Source organism: Euprymna scolopes, chromosome 31 (assembly GCF_053919585.1).
Source record: "Euprymna scolopes isolate OS-2025 chromosome 31, ASM5391958v1, whole genome shotgun sequence".
Taxonomy (NCBI): domain Eukaryota; kingdom Metazoa; phylum Mollusca; class Cephalopoda; order Sepiida; family Sepiolidae; genus Euprymna; species Euprymna scolopes.
The window spans coordinates 15,522,261-15,538,865 of NC_136512.1; the positions used below are offsets into that span (position 1 = coordinate 15,522,261).

Here is a 16,605-nt window from a genome sequence, read left to right on the forward strand (position 1 = left end):
CTCTTTCCAATCATGGCTGACAGAAAGAGAGTATGCTACCCCGTGAAGTAAATAAAGAGTTCTGTTCAAAATTCGGTCCAGGTCTTCGAGTTTGACAGAAACATTCCAGAGTTCAATGAGATATATCTGAAGAAGGTCGGAGATTACATTGTTGTTTCTTTCTAATGACTGCAAGATAATGGAACTCTCTTCCTGCTCACTGTTTCCCTTTTATCTACAGCCTTGGTGTTTTTAATATTAAGGTCCATAGGCATTTCTTGTTTTTGCAATAATCATCTTTCATTCTTGTTAGCTCCTTACATCAAGTGGCTTCATGGCTTGTCTTGAGCGAATTCCATAAAAAATAAATTTATATTTTTTACATAAATAAAGATTTAAATAGCAATAAAGTAACCCCCAAGAAAGAAAATAAAACCTGAGAAGATGAACCTCCTACAACTGCACAGAAGCATATTTAAGCCAGACAGATGAAAGATCATCATGTACTAAAAAAATAATCTGGGGGTTTATGATGGCTAAGTGCTGAACAACACAGGCTGAAAACCTGGATGTGCCAGGTTCAAATCCAGTTTGTGCAACAGAAAAATTTTCATCTACTCCACACATGCCCTTGTTGTCCAATTATTGAAAAATTGTAACATTTTTGTTAATCTTCTTCAACAGTGCTGTTATCTTTTAGCACCCAGACCCAACACGGTGTACCTGAGTCAGTTGCAAGGAAACAAACAAAAGGAAGAAATTCAACTCAGCATTTTTTTCAGTTTTAATAAAAGGCATTATTACTGGTACTTTCCAACAATGCATTGTAACAAAAATGTGTAAGGAAAGTCCTTTAAAAAAAAAAAGAATTACTGTGCCCTCTGTAAATGTATAAGGAAAACTTCAAGATGGCGCCCGACTCTCTCTTTAACACGGTAAGTTCAGGAAAAGATGTTATAAATGTTACCGCACTTCAATAACCATTATACACCGGTTCTGCACGGAATCCAACAACGGTAAAATATCCTCACACGGCACGAGAAGCAACAGCCACACGATTCCCCGGCCAACTCAATCGTCGCTCTCCCAACGTCTTTTCCATCACCCACTTTTATCGTCGTTCTAGGCCGGCTAAATTTGCATATTCCGAGAATTCGTGTGACTTTGCGAGACATCATACTTTACAAAAGACGGCGGCCGCCATCTTGGTCTTTCTTTTCTATTTTTGGTCGGTAACGCTGAGCTGGTCTCGAGGTAAGTCTTTTCCCCTCGTCCGTCTCTCCCACATACCCACACAACATGCAAACACGCGGGCGCTTATCTCCTGGATGCACGTTACATGCATTGCATATTGTTTTCAGTCTCTTATTTCGCTAGAAAGTTAACAAAACCCTGCCATCTCAACATGTGCTTAAAAGTCTCTCACGCCACCATGTCCCCTTATTTTTTGTTTCTTTTCTTTCTTTGTTGTGACATCATTTTGCATATTAACTCAGTCATCTGCATATGTTCCATACGGCTGCTGCTGATACGAACACATCCGCGGCTGTATTACAATATGACTTAGCCGCCATCAGACTGATTGTGAAGATTTCTATGTTCAATATTTTATGGACAAAACCTATTCAGGCTTTGCAAGGTAAATATTTTCCCAGTTTTGTCTTATTTTACTTCAGTCGAAGTTCTCAGAGATCAAGGGGCCCACTACCTGGGGTTGACACTTGAACTCTATACGAGATACATAGATATTCGAATGTTCCATTAAAGTTCTTTATCTCTCAAGCACTGAGTTAGTAAAGAAATTGAGAACATAATTTTCCTCTCCCCAATTAACCATTTTTATACGTTGTAGTATATCTTTCATGTTGGTGTCATGGTCTTACTGGATTCCAGGACAAGAATTTATCTAGTCTGGTGGAGTATCCAGCTTCGTTCTATTACTTGAGGTAATATCACTTCGAGAAAGTGCACGATTCCTCGGAAAAGTTGTGGGATAGCCGTAGTGAGATCTTATTTGGGCTGCGAATACTATGTGATTTTGAATATTTGGTCTGGGTTTACTTCTATGGAAAAAGTGTCCTCATGCCAGATTGTTCTGACAAACCCCTGTACAGAGAGAGCTTAGACACTCGAGGATAGTGTCTAGTAGGCATTCATCTGTCATGATATGATTTTTCAAGTTGGTATCTCCTCTTTTGGAGGACCAGTATAATATATGTTTTTTGTTTTCTTTTTACTAGGAAGTCACTTCTTATCAAGGCGTTAGGACCGCTTGAGGATAAGAGTTAATTAATGTTTTTTTTTTTTTTACAAAGGAATTACCACTCGAGGATAGGAGGGTTAATAAGTTTACAGTGGTAAAAAGGACAATATCATAGTAATCGTGAAAAGTGTAAAAATTTGGTAAATTGGATTACTTAAGGGGAACGGCTCAGCAAGAACTTGTTTACATTGGACTTGAATATGGCCATTTTGTAGTCAGCTGAAAAGCAAGTAAAGAGAAAACAGTTTCACAAATGTGCAGTTTTTAGAAAAAAGCTTTGTTCATACAATCTATGTTTAGGTTTAGGAACAGATAAAGAGTGGGAGAAATTATTGATAGTGTTTACAGCTAAACAAGTGTTTCTCATGAATGTTTGGTGAGGGGGACCAGAGATTGGAGCTCAGACGAGCACCTGCCATGAAAATGACAATGAAATAGAGACAGGCTCACAACGTCTCTTATGTGAGAAAGAGGTTGCAAGGAAGAAAAAAGGCATACATGAGTCATAGAATTGCATCTACTAGCAAAAGATCTAGCTAATTTACATATTCTTTTAAACATTCATTTTAATTAATTCCCTATTAGTTTTTTCAGTTTTCTTATACGATGATCATCTTTAGTTAACTATTATGTGTAATTATATACATGCTGATATTCTACATGATTTATATTTGCGTGAAAAGGTTATAGTAAACACAAACCTCTTTCCACATATATATATATATATATATATATATATATATATTTGTTTAAAAAATTTTGCCTTACAAACTCCTGTCAGTTTTTAGTCTAAACACATAAAATTTCATATATACGGCATTCGACCTATGCGAAACTTAATTTTTGGGTTTTCACTAGGGAAAATTGGTGCGAAAGTGTGAAAATTAAAAAAAAAAAAGTCCAACAACGGCATTATGATAATGCATGCGTAATGTAGTAGCCATTGGTTCATATTTTAATTTTTAGCCTTGTAGCAAATATGTCTTCATAGGTCAGGCATTAACGTCAAAGGAAAAAGTAAATCGTAAGCTGAATGTTTTGGTTTCGATTCCCATTGGAGGCACACAAGTCATTTTTTTTTTTTAACTTTTTAAATCATTAATATATATATATTGAATCCAATATAATATAATAATAAATATAGAATCTGCTTTAATCAAAATATCATATTTAAGCATATTTTACGACTGGGCGATGCCGGGTAGCCTGCTAGTTTGTCAAAGACAAGAGCTGTTCATTTTGTTTGTCAAGATATTATCCTACGAGATACAAATAACCAATAGCAAAAGAAGCTAAAATCTATTTATTAATACCATAGTATTTTTAACAACGTATGTACGTGTATCATAGTTTCCAGATCATAAATCATTTGATCAGGAGATCCTATTTATTAAAAAGGAAGATAGGTGATAACTAGGACTGTAACAACAGAATATTCTTTTCATTCTTTTGACTCTCAAGTATATATCCGACACAGTAAAACGCAGTCAATCAACCAAGAACCACATCAGTCTATATAAAAACGTAAGATATTAACGGATATATACTCAAGAGTCAAAACAATGAAAAGAATATGCTGTTGTCACAGCCCAAGTGATAACATACTATGAACATAAAATTAGTATACAGATATGCTAATTTAATATCCATAGTATATTATCACCTATCTCCCTTTTTAATAAATAGGATCTCCCTATCACCGAAGACGCAATGTAAAAAAAAACAAAAAAACTTAAAATTAAAACAAAAATGATGCCACGTTTGGGCCGTATGTGAAACTAAAATATACCTCCTGAGTCTTTTGGCTAGGATCCAAGCGTAGTATCTGTTCTGTCCTAAGACCTTTATACCTTTGTGTGCAATTGATCAGTTTTATTTTTATGAAAGAAAATCATTTTTAAACAAAGCTGGTCTTGCAAGTTTGAATTCTTATGAACTTATATGCCCTTGCTTTATTTTAGGATGGCGACATGAGACAGCCCATTTTTTGCTTACTCATAAATTTGATTTTCTCCGTTGAAAATAATACTTGATCAATTTATGCAATTTTTGAAATATGATATTTTCGTTCCGTTACAGGCACAAACACCATAAAGATTTTTCTGCATTTTTTTTTTTTTTTTTTCAATTAGCTTGAATTCTAAACAAAATCCTTTAGGTTTCTTTTTAATGCCAATGTCACATCACTTCAGTTCTTTTGTTTCCATTTTGCTACGCTGACTCAGGATTTAAAAAGTGCAGGTGTTCTTTACAATTGTACATCAAAAGTAAGTAAGAATTTGTGCACTTTCCAGAATAGCTAAAATAAAAATAAAAAGGGGAAGGGAATTAATATCCTTTTATACTTCAACCTTTTCCTTGTTCCTTCTGTCATAATCATTATGAAACTTTATAAAAAAAACTTTCACAAACTGTTAAAAACTTTTTTATTCAAATAAGATTCAATTCATATTTGTAGTTTCTTTTAATGCATTAACCTGCAAAATTTATTTTATATTTTGCAAACCTCTTTCCTCTGATGAGAAGAATTGCATTTTTCGAAACTCCACGAAATAAGGTCTTTCAAGTTTATTTGTACTCCTTGTCGGATAATTAAAAATTCTGTATACTTTCTTTACAAGTTTTTACTGTTTTTTTTTGTTTTTTTAGAATTTGAATTAATTTTCAATAAGATTTTTTTATTTTCTATATTACATACGGTAAATAAATGTTACCAAAGGCAAGATAAGTTACTCTTCTATCTACCTGGACCAATTTTGTGTTTTCACTTGTTTTTAAAATAAGTGGTGTAAAAATTGTGGAGTTAGAATGAAAAACAAAATGGCGGTCTCAGAGACTTAACCGAGTCTTGATAATCGCTCAAAAACCAAAAATTACACTGGTAGAGCAGATTTTTGCACGATCAGTGACATTTATTGAAGGAGTTTCTCTATAAATATTTTGTTTATTTTTTTGTGCATATTTTTTTCGAGAGACTAAAATGTGAGCACCCCTTTCAAATGTCGGAAGAAAGACTAGTTTATTTTTATTTATTATTTTTTAAAGATAATCTGGTTTAAATAAATAATTAACCACTGACAAAATGCAAAAAAAAAAAAAAAAAAAATTAACAGAAAAAAAATTAGAGAGGGGGTCACGCTCGTTCAGGTCCACCGAAAAATTGGTCTCTTCATGTGTCAACGTCCATCTTAGTTGAATAACCCCTTCGTAAAAAGTGAATATTTGAGATGAAATAATGGGAATTTAAAACTACTTTATAACGCCCCAAAAAAATGTGCCATGTAGGTATACAAATAACTTTTATTGGCTACGGTAACATTTATTTATTGAATATTTGATATCCCCCCGCCTTATTCGTTTGTTCCAACGGGTGAAATTATAGGTGCTTACTAAGATTGGCACGTAAACAAAAATTGGTGCTAATGCAGAGAGTGATTCTCGCTATTTTTTAAAAATCGTATTTCCACGTTTAATTAAAGTTTTCCGATATGTTTGTTTATTCAATTGTAAGGTTAAAATACAGAATAGGTGCAACTGCAAAACACCCTCCCCATGTTAAGAATAGCTTTTTAAATACGTTATTATTTCAGCACGGATCTCTCTGCATGAGTACCCAAAAATTAAACTAAAAAGAATGTATATTGTACCTACTTGTCACGGAATGAAGATTGTATAGGTACAAGTGCAGTTGATCCGCGCTATTTTTTTTTTTTTTTTTTTAAATAGTGTTTAAGTTTTTATGTTTTTATCAGATTGTAAGGTTAAAGTACAGAATAGATACAAAACACCCTTCCCTCCCCATGGCTTTCTAAATAACATTATTTCAGCACAGATCAACACGTGCACTGCACTAGTTATCATTGTATATTCCAACAAAAAAAAATTGATTAAGTAGTTTATTTATTTATGAAAAACAAATTTGCCATTTTTTTTTACCGATGACAGACGAAGCCACATGACGCGCATTAAGGTTGTCTGCCCTTATCTACAGCTCCGTCGATTAAAAAAAAAATTTTTTTCACCTTCATCGAAACAGTAAAATTTGATTTTTACTACTAATAAACTACTTTATCAAATTGTATTATTTTAAAAAAAATTTCATCTTCGTTCCGTGACTGGTACGTACATCATACAGACATTTCTGTATTTTCTTTAATGTTTAATTACCACCCTAAGTGCCAATCTGAATAAACAGTAAACACCAATATATAGTTGTTTAAATTATGATTGCCAGTTTCATAGTCACGTTACAGCAGTCCGATCAGCATTGTAACGAAAGTGCACAAGAAAAGACAAGGCAAGCATGAAAAGGCTGAATATTATAAACAACACCAGCCATAGTCAGTCCAGTTCTTCCGGCCGCACCGGGTGGGGCAGTGGGATCACAGATTTTTTATCTTTATCCCGGGACAGGGCTTTCCTCATGTCGAAGGCGTCCTCGTCGTCCTGACCAGAATAATATTCCAAGACCCGACGGTAGACAGTGTAGCCGAGTTTGTTGTACATGTCGACGGCCACTTTATTGGAGACTCGGACGAACAGGTCAACGAAGAAGCACTTTTTACGTTCGGAGATTTCCTCGAGGGTATTCATAAGTTTGGCCGCTAATCCGAGTCGTCGGTGTTCCGGGGAAACGGAGAGGGCCGTCACATGTCCGTGCCAGTTCTCTGCCCGACCCTCGGCTTTACCCATAATATAACCCATGATCTCGCCAGACGGCGATTCGGCAACCTGGAAATATTCGGGCCATTGCGCCAGATACTGCATATAAAACGCCAGACCGTACGTCTCCGTCAATGGGTCCAAATTGACATTGTTGAATTTGAAAAGGTCCGAGCAGGTAAAGGGACGTATTGTAGTCATGGCTGGAGAATTTTTTTAAATAATTAATTTAATCATTCAATGCAATCAAATAAATAATAATAAATAGATTGACTTCTGTAAATTGTGCCGTTGATTAAGGACTCGCCGGAATTCGATAACTTTCTTGATTCCGTCAGGTGAAGAGTTCTCCATAATCGAGCGGAACTTCCGGTATTAAATTCACAAAATTCAATCTCTGTAATTATCAGTGCCTTGTTTTTCGTCTCAACGTGACTTACACATTATTATTTTTTTTTTTTTATGCATAGGATTAAACGATTATTTATTGAAATAAAAATGCCATAGGGTTATCCCCAAGTTCCGCGCATTTCTTTTTACTTCCGGTTTCTGCTGACCGTTCTGCCCTGGAAAAGTCTCTTCTAATTATTATTTACCAATTTAAAAATATTCTTTTAATCTAGAAAAACAGCCCAGTTCGTTTGCTTATTTTAAAACTGGTACTAAACAGTAATCGAAAAGGACTTTTCCATGCATTGATAGTGACGCAGAACGGTTAGCAGAAACCGGAAGTTAAAATAAAAACTTTAGGTTGTACCTAAAAATAAATACAACCCACACAGAACTTGTGTATAAAAATATAACAATAAAACGAAAATGTAAAAAAAAAAAAAAAATGCCACAAGTGTACTATAACTCGAACTAAGTATTTTTGTTTCTATTCTAGAAAGAGTTATACTAGCGCGGAAAGGGAAGATAATCCAAAATTAATGCTTCTTTTATTAGATCAAACTTTTCTAGTAATTGAAAACAAGTTTAAAACAAATTTAATTGAAATTGTTTAAAATTAGCAACAATATTTAAAAATAAATTATATTTACAGTTTACAAATAAATTATAACATTCTTTATTTAAAAATAATTCTTTTCAAAACAAATATTTGTGATGCTTGTCAGTTAACAGATCAATTTTTTCAAAATATGTTAAAACAACATAAAAACAGCAAAAAAAACAAACAAACAAAAAACAATATTAGGTACTTAATTGTCATGCCAAAAATAGTAATATATCCAAATATTACGAAAAAAATCATCAAGTAGAAGTTTATTTCTAATCAAATGTAATTTTTACGGAAAATTGAGTAAAATCGCATTTTCTTAGAAGTTATAAAGTAGGCAGTAAGAGGCTAAATGCAGGGGGCATAACTCCGAGAAGAATATTTTAGATTACTTGTGTCGTGACGGTAATAGTTTTTTTTTTTTTTGGTAAAAGTACAGTATCTTCCCATCCTCAAATAATCCTTTAAAATTACCACTTAATAGGTTTTCGATGGCGCTGAAAACGAAAATAACGTTTAAAATTCCATGAAACGAGTAGTTTCAAAGATATAAAAAAATTATAGTTTTAAAAGTGGGGGATCACTTTTCTGTATTAATTTAACGTAAAATGAGCCCCACTAATGACCACCTTTTTTTTGGGGTGGGGTCTGTTAATTTTGGGGAGGGACGGTTATTGTAGTCTGGTAGACCAACACAAAACCTACCTTACAAAACTTAGTGTGTAGATTTAATGAAGTATCTACTTAAGGGGGCTGTTCATCAGGAATTTGTTTACGTTGGACTTGAAGACATCCAGGTTGTAGTCAGGTGAGGAGCAGGCAGACGGAACAGAGTTCCACAGGCATTCAGTTCTAAGAAAGAAGCTTTGTTCATGGAATCTACGTTTTGATTTAGGCATAGATAAAGAGTGGGGAAAGTTTTTGACAGTGGATTCAGGTAGACGGGTGTTTTTCGGAAAAGATTGGCAAGGGGGGACCAGAGATTAGAGTTCAGACAACCACCTGCCATGGAAATAACGATAAAACAAAGATAGGCTTGCAACGTCTCTTCTGTAGGAGAGAGGCTGCAGGGAAGAGAAAAGGGCATCCCCCACTAAGCCATGAAGTCTATTTTGTACTCTGTCAAGGCAGGATAGGCTGTTTTTTAGCAGCTCCTGTCCAGATATGGCAGCAGTATTCCATCCTTGGACGTACTTGGCTTTTATATAGATAGAGAATTGCATCAGTAGTATCTTCTGGAGCGGTAGAATTAAGTAAATTAGTAAATTAAAGATTGTCTCTTACAATGTGATTTTATTATTTGTATTGAACTGTGTAGAATAACATTATTTTCTGAGTATTTAATGTATCTCATTTGGATCCGTTCTGTATTTAAAATGCAATTTTTTCCCCTGTTTCTTTTGAATGTTACCTTTTTGTATGTGACGTTTTGCTGACTTCTTTCTTCAGTGAAGAACATCTGCACATCAAAATTACAGCATTTATAAAATTGCTCCTGTTGCCTACAGATTGCATGGTTTTTACTCCCCCGCAATGCTTAAATACCACCCTGTGCTGTGGCTGAACAGACCAAACCTGTGATGATATACATTTACATTAGACACTCTGCATAATCACACAGGTGAGATGTACCGGCGATTTACTTTCACATTGTGTTCTGCAGAACTGAATGTGCTGCCTCGGAATTGTGTGAATGACCATGTATAGTGTGTCCCACTTTAAATTATCTCAACTTACTACATGAATACGCTATGCTGCGTTCCCAGATGTTTAGGTATACAGAATGGCACTTCCAGCAGGATGGAGCACTTCCCCACTATCATCATGACATAAGAGCATATCTTGATAGTCACCTGTGAAACAAATGAAGAGGAAGTATCGAGTACTGTCCACGCTCACTGAATTTGACCCCTTCCCCATGGATTTTTCTCTTTTTAGGGGCAGGTGGGGGGGATTGGGGACATGTTAAACACAGGGTTCACACCACAAAATGAGCTATAATGAATGAGTTGAAAGCATATATTGAAAAAAGATATGTCAACATATCAATTGAACTGATTAGGAACGTTTTCGATTCAATCAGTGAGCGTTGTTAGCTGTTCATGGACCACAATGGTCAACAATTTGAACACTTTCGATAATTAGCTGATTTCTATATTTGTTCACAGTATTTTTGTGTATGAAACTTTTTTTTTTTAATAAATGTTGGTTTTATGGTCATCTAAAGAGTGTGTACATTTTATTGATACACCCTGTATTCACTGTCATATTTTCAGAGTTCTGTATTGGCTAACTTTTGTCATATTTTAAAGTTTTATGCATTTCTTAATTAGCTTAGCAGCTTCTGTCTATTGCTAACGATTATATGACAATGACTTCATAAAGAAAATTATTTTTGTCTTTTTGCATGGATATATCATAATTAAGGCTGTGACAATATTCTTGTCCAGATATTTATATTCTCATGATATGCTAGAAATATTCTTCAGGCATATGCTTAAGAATATGTTTATTTTCACGGGGATATGCATTTTAAAAAGAATATTCTTTGGAACGGAATATGCTTTTTTTTTGGCTACCGCATATATATTTTTTTTTTAATCGCATGTTTTCAGCATACTTCTGGCAAATACTTGCATGCTAGGTAACTTAGTTTTACTTTCTTTTTTTTTTTTTTTTGACATAGGCATAACCACTTATCAAGGCCCAGAGACCACTCGAGGATAAGGGTTAAGAGTGTACAGTAGTCAAGCAACAATATTAATTCTTTGGCTTTTATTTTATGATATACGTTTACTATAGCTTGTGGTAAGTGCTGTTAAAAACACAGTATTATTCAGTAGTTTACAAATTCTATCGAAGATTTTGCAAAACTTTCAGTTAATGCAATAAAACGAAGATCAGAAAAGATATAGAAAAACAGGTTCTTTTAATGCTATAAGTACTTTGAGCAACTAAACACTCTATAAAACTTAAACAAATATTTTATTCATTGCATTTTACAATTAAATATGTTTTCAAATTATCAAAATTAAAGCTCCTTTGGTTGTCCACCAAAACAGTCTTATATAGTGAAAAAAACTTGTTCCACTTCGCAGGAGACTACCAGAGCATACATGAAGCTTAGTAGCTTCTGTCTATTGCTAATAATTTTATGACCATGGCTTGATAAAAAAAATTATTTTTGTTTCTTGCACAAATGTATCATAACACACAGTTAACAGTCCAGGCACAAATGCAAAGCTAAATCAAAACTCAATCTAACGCATGATACTGTGCATAAATTTAAACAAAATAAGTCCCTTACGTAACTGTTACTGTGGCAGCAATGTTTACGCTTTGGCATCAAAAATAAAAATACTTAAATTTATTTTTGCACATGTCTTTCTGTGCATAGACTTGTTTGAATTAAAAACAAACAAATAAATACATTCTAAGCCAATCAAATGCATTTCACCGAATTTATGGTTGGATCATTCTACCGCTCCAGTAGATATCTTACTGCTTGAAGCAATTTTCTACCTGTATAAGAACAAAGTACATTCTAGGATTGAATACTGTTGCCACATCTGGGCAGGAGCTGTTTGAAGCAATTCTCTACCTATATAAGAACCAAGTACGTCCTAGGATTGAATATTGTTGCCACATCTGGGCAGGAGCTGCTTGAAGCACCCTATCCTCCCTTGACAGAGTTCAAAACAGACTTCGTAATCTAGTAGGCAGTGCCGTTTTCTCTTCTCTGCAACCTCTTTCCCACAGAAGCCTGTCCTTGCTCTATCACTATTTTCATCATATTTGTTCGACTGAGCTCCAATCTATGGTTTCCCCCCCTCACTAATCTTTCACAAAAAAAAACTTGTCTAGCAAAAATCACTATCAATAAATTCTCCCACTGCCTATCATTGCTTAAACTTAAACATGGATTCCATGAACAGAGCTTATTCCCTAGAATTGCCCACCTGTGGAACTCTGTTCCCCTGGTCTGCTTTCCAGCTGATTACAATATCATTATCTTCAAGTCCAATGTAAACAAGTTCTTGTTGAGCCGTCCTCGTAAAATGATCTAATTATACCAAATTACTTCTACAAACGATTATTACACAACTATCCCAATGATTACATATTACTAATATATATATATATATATATATATATATATATATATATATATATATATATATACTAGCAGGGAGACCCGACGTTGCCCAGGAATGAATGAGGATCAACAAATGTTTCATACTCCTTTATTTTTATTGTCATCAGAATTGGTGAAATCGCCCATTTTTCAATAAAATCGATTGTTGGGGATGCATCGCGGTGCACTGGGAGGAAGGTTCACATGCCTCTTTGCAGTGTCTTAGTCCACAATACATTGTAGTTTATATTGCAGTGTTGAAAATCTACTGCTAATTTTATAAAATTATTTCTATCTATAATGACTTGAATTAAAGTTAAAAATGAAAAAATCAAGTATCATGTTGCAATTGTGCTTTAAACATAAACATTCATTTTCAATGCACCATTCAGACTTAGGGTTAATGCTAGTTAATTAACAGTTCTGCCTGGGAATGGCAGCTGATTTCATACTAAATTTACATAAAAATCTATAAATTCTAAAATAATTTTTTTTAATTTTTTTTATTTACAGTAACGTGTTTCAATCGATTAAGAATGATTTTCTCACACGTAATCGCTTAAAAAAGTAGAAAATCATTTGGGGGGGGGATAAAGGTTAATTTAACTGAGAGTGTTAATCTACAAATTTATTGTGGCTCCTTAGGCGATTGGCATTCAGCTCTCTCCCTCAAGGAGAAGGTTTATGTTTAGGATTCACCTTAATTTACAAAAAAAAAAAAAAAAAAAACAGGTGCTTCTTTGTTATAAGAGTGAAAATTAAAAGTAAAAAAAAAATGAATTTTCATCAAAACAAAACAATGATATTTAATTGTCATGTTTCAATTAGTTTGATATTATTGCATCATTACATAAAACATGTACTTTGACAAATCCACGAATCAGTGATATCCGCCACTAATTGTAACAAGACAAACTTCAGTCACTCCTCAGAGTCTTCATGCGGTTTATTTAAGCATTAGTGCAGTTTACTTTGAAAACTATTTTCATTATTAATTAATTTTTTTACTTTATTGTTTTCGTAATTTTTTAATATGTTACTAATTTCGACCTGGCAATTAAGTAAATACCATTGTTTTTAATTGAAATTCAATATTTCGATTTTCACTCTAATAATGAAGATGCACCAGGAACAAAAAAAAAAAAAAAAAAGAAAAAAACAACTACAGAAAATCTTTATGATCTAGTAAACTCGTCACAAAATGGAACACGTACATCAAATCTGTTGCCAAGGTCACTGGAAAAATGGTGGAATCCTCCAGTAGATATCTCACTACTGATGAAATTCTCAATCTATATAAAAGCCAAGTACGTTCAAGGATGGAGTACTACTGCTGCCATATCTAGGCAGGAGCTGCTAAAACCCTATCCTGCCTTGACAGAGTACAAAATAGACTTCGTAGCCTAGTGGGGGTGGGGGATGCCCTTTTCTCTTCCCTGCAACCTCTTTCTCACAGAAGGGACGTTGCGAGCCTGTCTCTGTTATTTCCATGGGAAGTACTCGTTTGAGCTCCAATCTTTTACGAAAAACACCTGTCTAGCTGAAACCACTGTCAGTAGTTTTCCCCACTCTTTATCTGTCCTTAAATCAAAATGTAGATTCTATGAACAAAGCTTCTTTCTTAGAAGTGCACACCTGTGGAACTCTCTTCCGTTTGCCTGTTTTCCACCTGACTACAACTTGGATGTCTTCAAATCCAACATAAACAAGTTCCTGATGAACCGCCCCCTTAAGAAAGACATTTTCTAGCGATTACTACGATGTTGTCCCATTGATTACTGTACACGCAATAACCCTTATCCCCGAGTGGCCACCGGGCCTTGATAAGTAGTGACTTCCTTGTAAAACAAACAAAAAAATCACATTCCAAAATCACGTAAATTGATCAAGTACTTTTATTTTTTATAAAGAAAATACTTTTTAAACGATTTAAAGCGATTAATGTGAAATCGATAGCATTAAAAGGACGATCTCTTATTTTTTCAAGATGGCGACGCGAGACTATTCCTTTTTTGCTTACTCAAAATTTGATTTGCTTTATTAAGAATACAACTAATTGATCAATTTACGTGTTTTTTAGAATCTGACATATTTGTCCCGTGACAAGTACGTACGTCACATATCACTGTACATCATTAAGATTTTTTTTTTTTTTTTGTAAATTTAATGAGATTAAATTCTAGATAAGAACCGAAGATAATGGCTGGACCAAGCCGGCACATAACTCGACAATAAAACCTGTTGCTGTCAAGTTTGTGGGAATAATTGTTTGAACCTCTGACCGGACGAAGAATTCGTTATAATTTAGTTAAAATAAATAAATAAAATATTCACACTTCGGTATAAGAGAATAACGGAATACCGTTCGTTTTTTGCATTACTCGAATGAACCAGCAGATGGCGTAGTTGCAAAAAATGGCGCTCTCTACGAAACGTCCTGACGATGACAGTCAGTATGTATTAGTCGCAAAAATGGACAATGTACGGAACTTGTCTAATATTCTCAAAGCCGTACATTTTAAAGAAGTAAGTGAAAGAAATTAAGGTAGCGTTATATATTAGGACTCCATACTAGTTCATTAAAAAAAAAATTAATCCGATCCTACTTTGTTTTTTGCGATTATATGTAAACACTCCTGAAAAATTTGGCGGTAAAAATATTTTCAATAAAAAATATTTTAGATTTTTTTTTTTTAGTTTAGCATGTAACATAAATAAATGTTAGCATAACGTAAAATGGTCACTTATTAGATAACGTTTGAACAATATATATAACCATTTTCTGCTATTAATTAATTTGTATTGGGGTGGGGGAATCTATTGCCATCTAGACTTAGGGTTAATGGTAGAGTTAAATGAGAGCATATCATAATTTTTTGTTGTTGTTTTTATCCTCAAATTCCGCGTGTTTTTCTGTTGATTTTTTTTTTTTTTTTTTTTTCGGTTTCGCTTCACGTGAATGCTCTGGAAAAGTCAATTCTAATTAATGTTTATCAGTTTAAAAAATATTCGGGTTTGTATTACTGTATACATAGATTCGAAAAAGTTGTCAAAAAACAAATATATAACAAATAAATATTATCAAAGGCAAGATAAGTTACTTTTCTACCAAACTGGATACATTTTTTTGTTTTTATTCAATGTAACATGTTTATTCAGCTCGAAAAACATGCAGTGTTTACCGATGTATTGGAAAATTCAAAATGGTGCCCGACACATGGTAAGTTTGGGAAAAGGTGTTATAAATAATAAACTAGATGAAATACTATTTAAAAAACACCGAATATATGTCAACTTACGTCACGGTAACATATAATGAGCGAATTTCTAACAGTATTTTGTCTAATTTATTATTTATAACATCTTTTCCTGAACTTACCGTGTTAAAGAGAGAGTCGGGCGCCATTTTGAATTTTCCAATACATCGGTAAACACTATGCTTTTCGAGCTGAATAAACATGTTACATTGAATAAAAACACGAAAAATATATCCAGTTAGGTAGAAAAGTAACTTATCTTGCCTTTGATAACATTTATTTGTTATATATTTGTTTTTTTGACAACTTTTTCGAATCTATGTGTACAGTAATACAAACCCGAAGGGACTTTTCCAGGGCATTTATTGTGAAGCAGAACGATCAGCAGAAACCGGAAGTAAAAATAATGATAAAAAAAAAAAAAAAAAAACAATAAAAAATTTTTTAAAACACGTGGAACTTGAAGATAACTAATTTAACGCAAAATGATAACTCACATTTTAGCATTTTTTTTTTTACATAGGCATCACCACTTATCAAGGCCAAGCGGCCACTCGAGGATAAGGGTTAAAGAGTGTACAGTAGAAATTGGACAATATAGTAATCGTTAGTAATGGGAATTCGGTAAATTTGTTAACTTAAGTGGAACGGCTCATCACGAACTTGTTTACGTTAGACTTGAAGACAACCATATTGTAGTCAGCTGGAAAGCAGGAAAACAGAAGACAATTCCACAGGCGTGCAGAGTTCTAAGAAAGAAGCTTTGTTCATTGAATTTACGTTTAGGTTAAGGCACAGATAAAAAGTGGGGAAAATTATTGATAGTGTTTTCAGCTAGACGCGTGTTTCTTGTGAAAGTGTAACTATTTTCTGGTTGTAATGGGTTTTTTTTGGGGGGGGGGGGTCTGTTGCCACCCGAACTTAGGGTTAGTGGTAGAGTTAAGGGAGCAAATATGATAATTTTGTTGCTTTTTTTTTTTTTTTTTTTTTTTTTAAAGAAAACGTTTTTCGGTCTACTCTTTAGAAATCGTGGATGTTTGTATTTGTTGTTGTACAATAATGTTCTTGGTTAGATGTCCCTAAAATGGTATCCGGTTAGAAACTTCGGTAGTCATTTTACGTTAAATTTCTATGCAGAACTGGCGGCACTGGCCCCCAATTTTAAATTCTAAAATAATTGTTCGTTTGTTTTTCACGTTTTCCTAGAGGTTACATGTAATCCACATAAGTCGAATCCCGTTTTTTTTTTTTTTTGGAGAGGGGGGTAGCATAGTCATCATGTCGTACAATTTTGCTGAAATTAAAAAAATAT

General features: G+C 33.8%; 2 protein-coding genes across 3 annotated transcripts in view; one reads left to right on the top strand and one right to left on the bottom strand.

Annotated features, from left to right (window-relative positions):
- Positions 1-4,651: 4,651 nt before the first annotated feature.
- LOC145255646 (N-alpha-acetyltransferase 20-like) lies at positions 4,652-7,431 on the bottom strand. The gene has a single exon (XM_080114187.1). The coding sequence runs from the start codon at positions 7,103-7,105 to the stop codon at positions 6,584-6,586; it is 522 nt and encodes a 173-aa protein (XP_079970313.1). The 5' UTR covers positions 7,106-7,431; the 3' UTR covers positions 4,652-6,583.
- Positions 7,432-13,201: 5,770 nt separating this feature from the next.
- LOC145255647 (cell cycle checkpoint protein RAD1-like) overlaps positions 13,202-16,605 on the top strand; it is a 67,943-nt gene continuing 64,539 nt past the window's right edge. Inside the window, exon 1 of one of the 2 annotated variants that reach the window (XM_080114189.1) lies at positions 13,202-13,343. In XM_080114189.1, the coding sequence (XP_079970315.1) occupies positions 13,281-13,343 (63 nt within the window). In that variant the 5' untranslated portion in view covers positions 13,202-13,280. Of the gene's footprint in view, positions 13,344-14,404; positions 14,563-16,605 lie in introns of those variants that run through there. The other variant, XM_080114188.1, reaches the window with a different exon arrangement.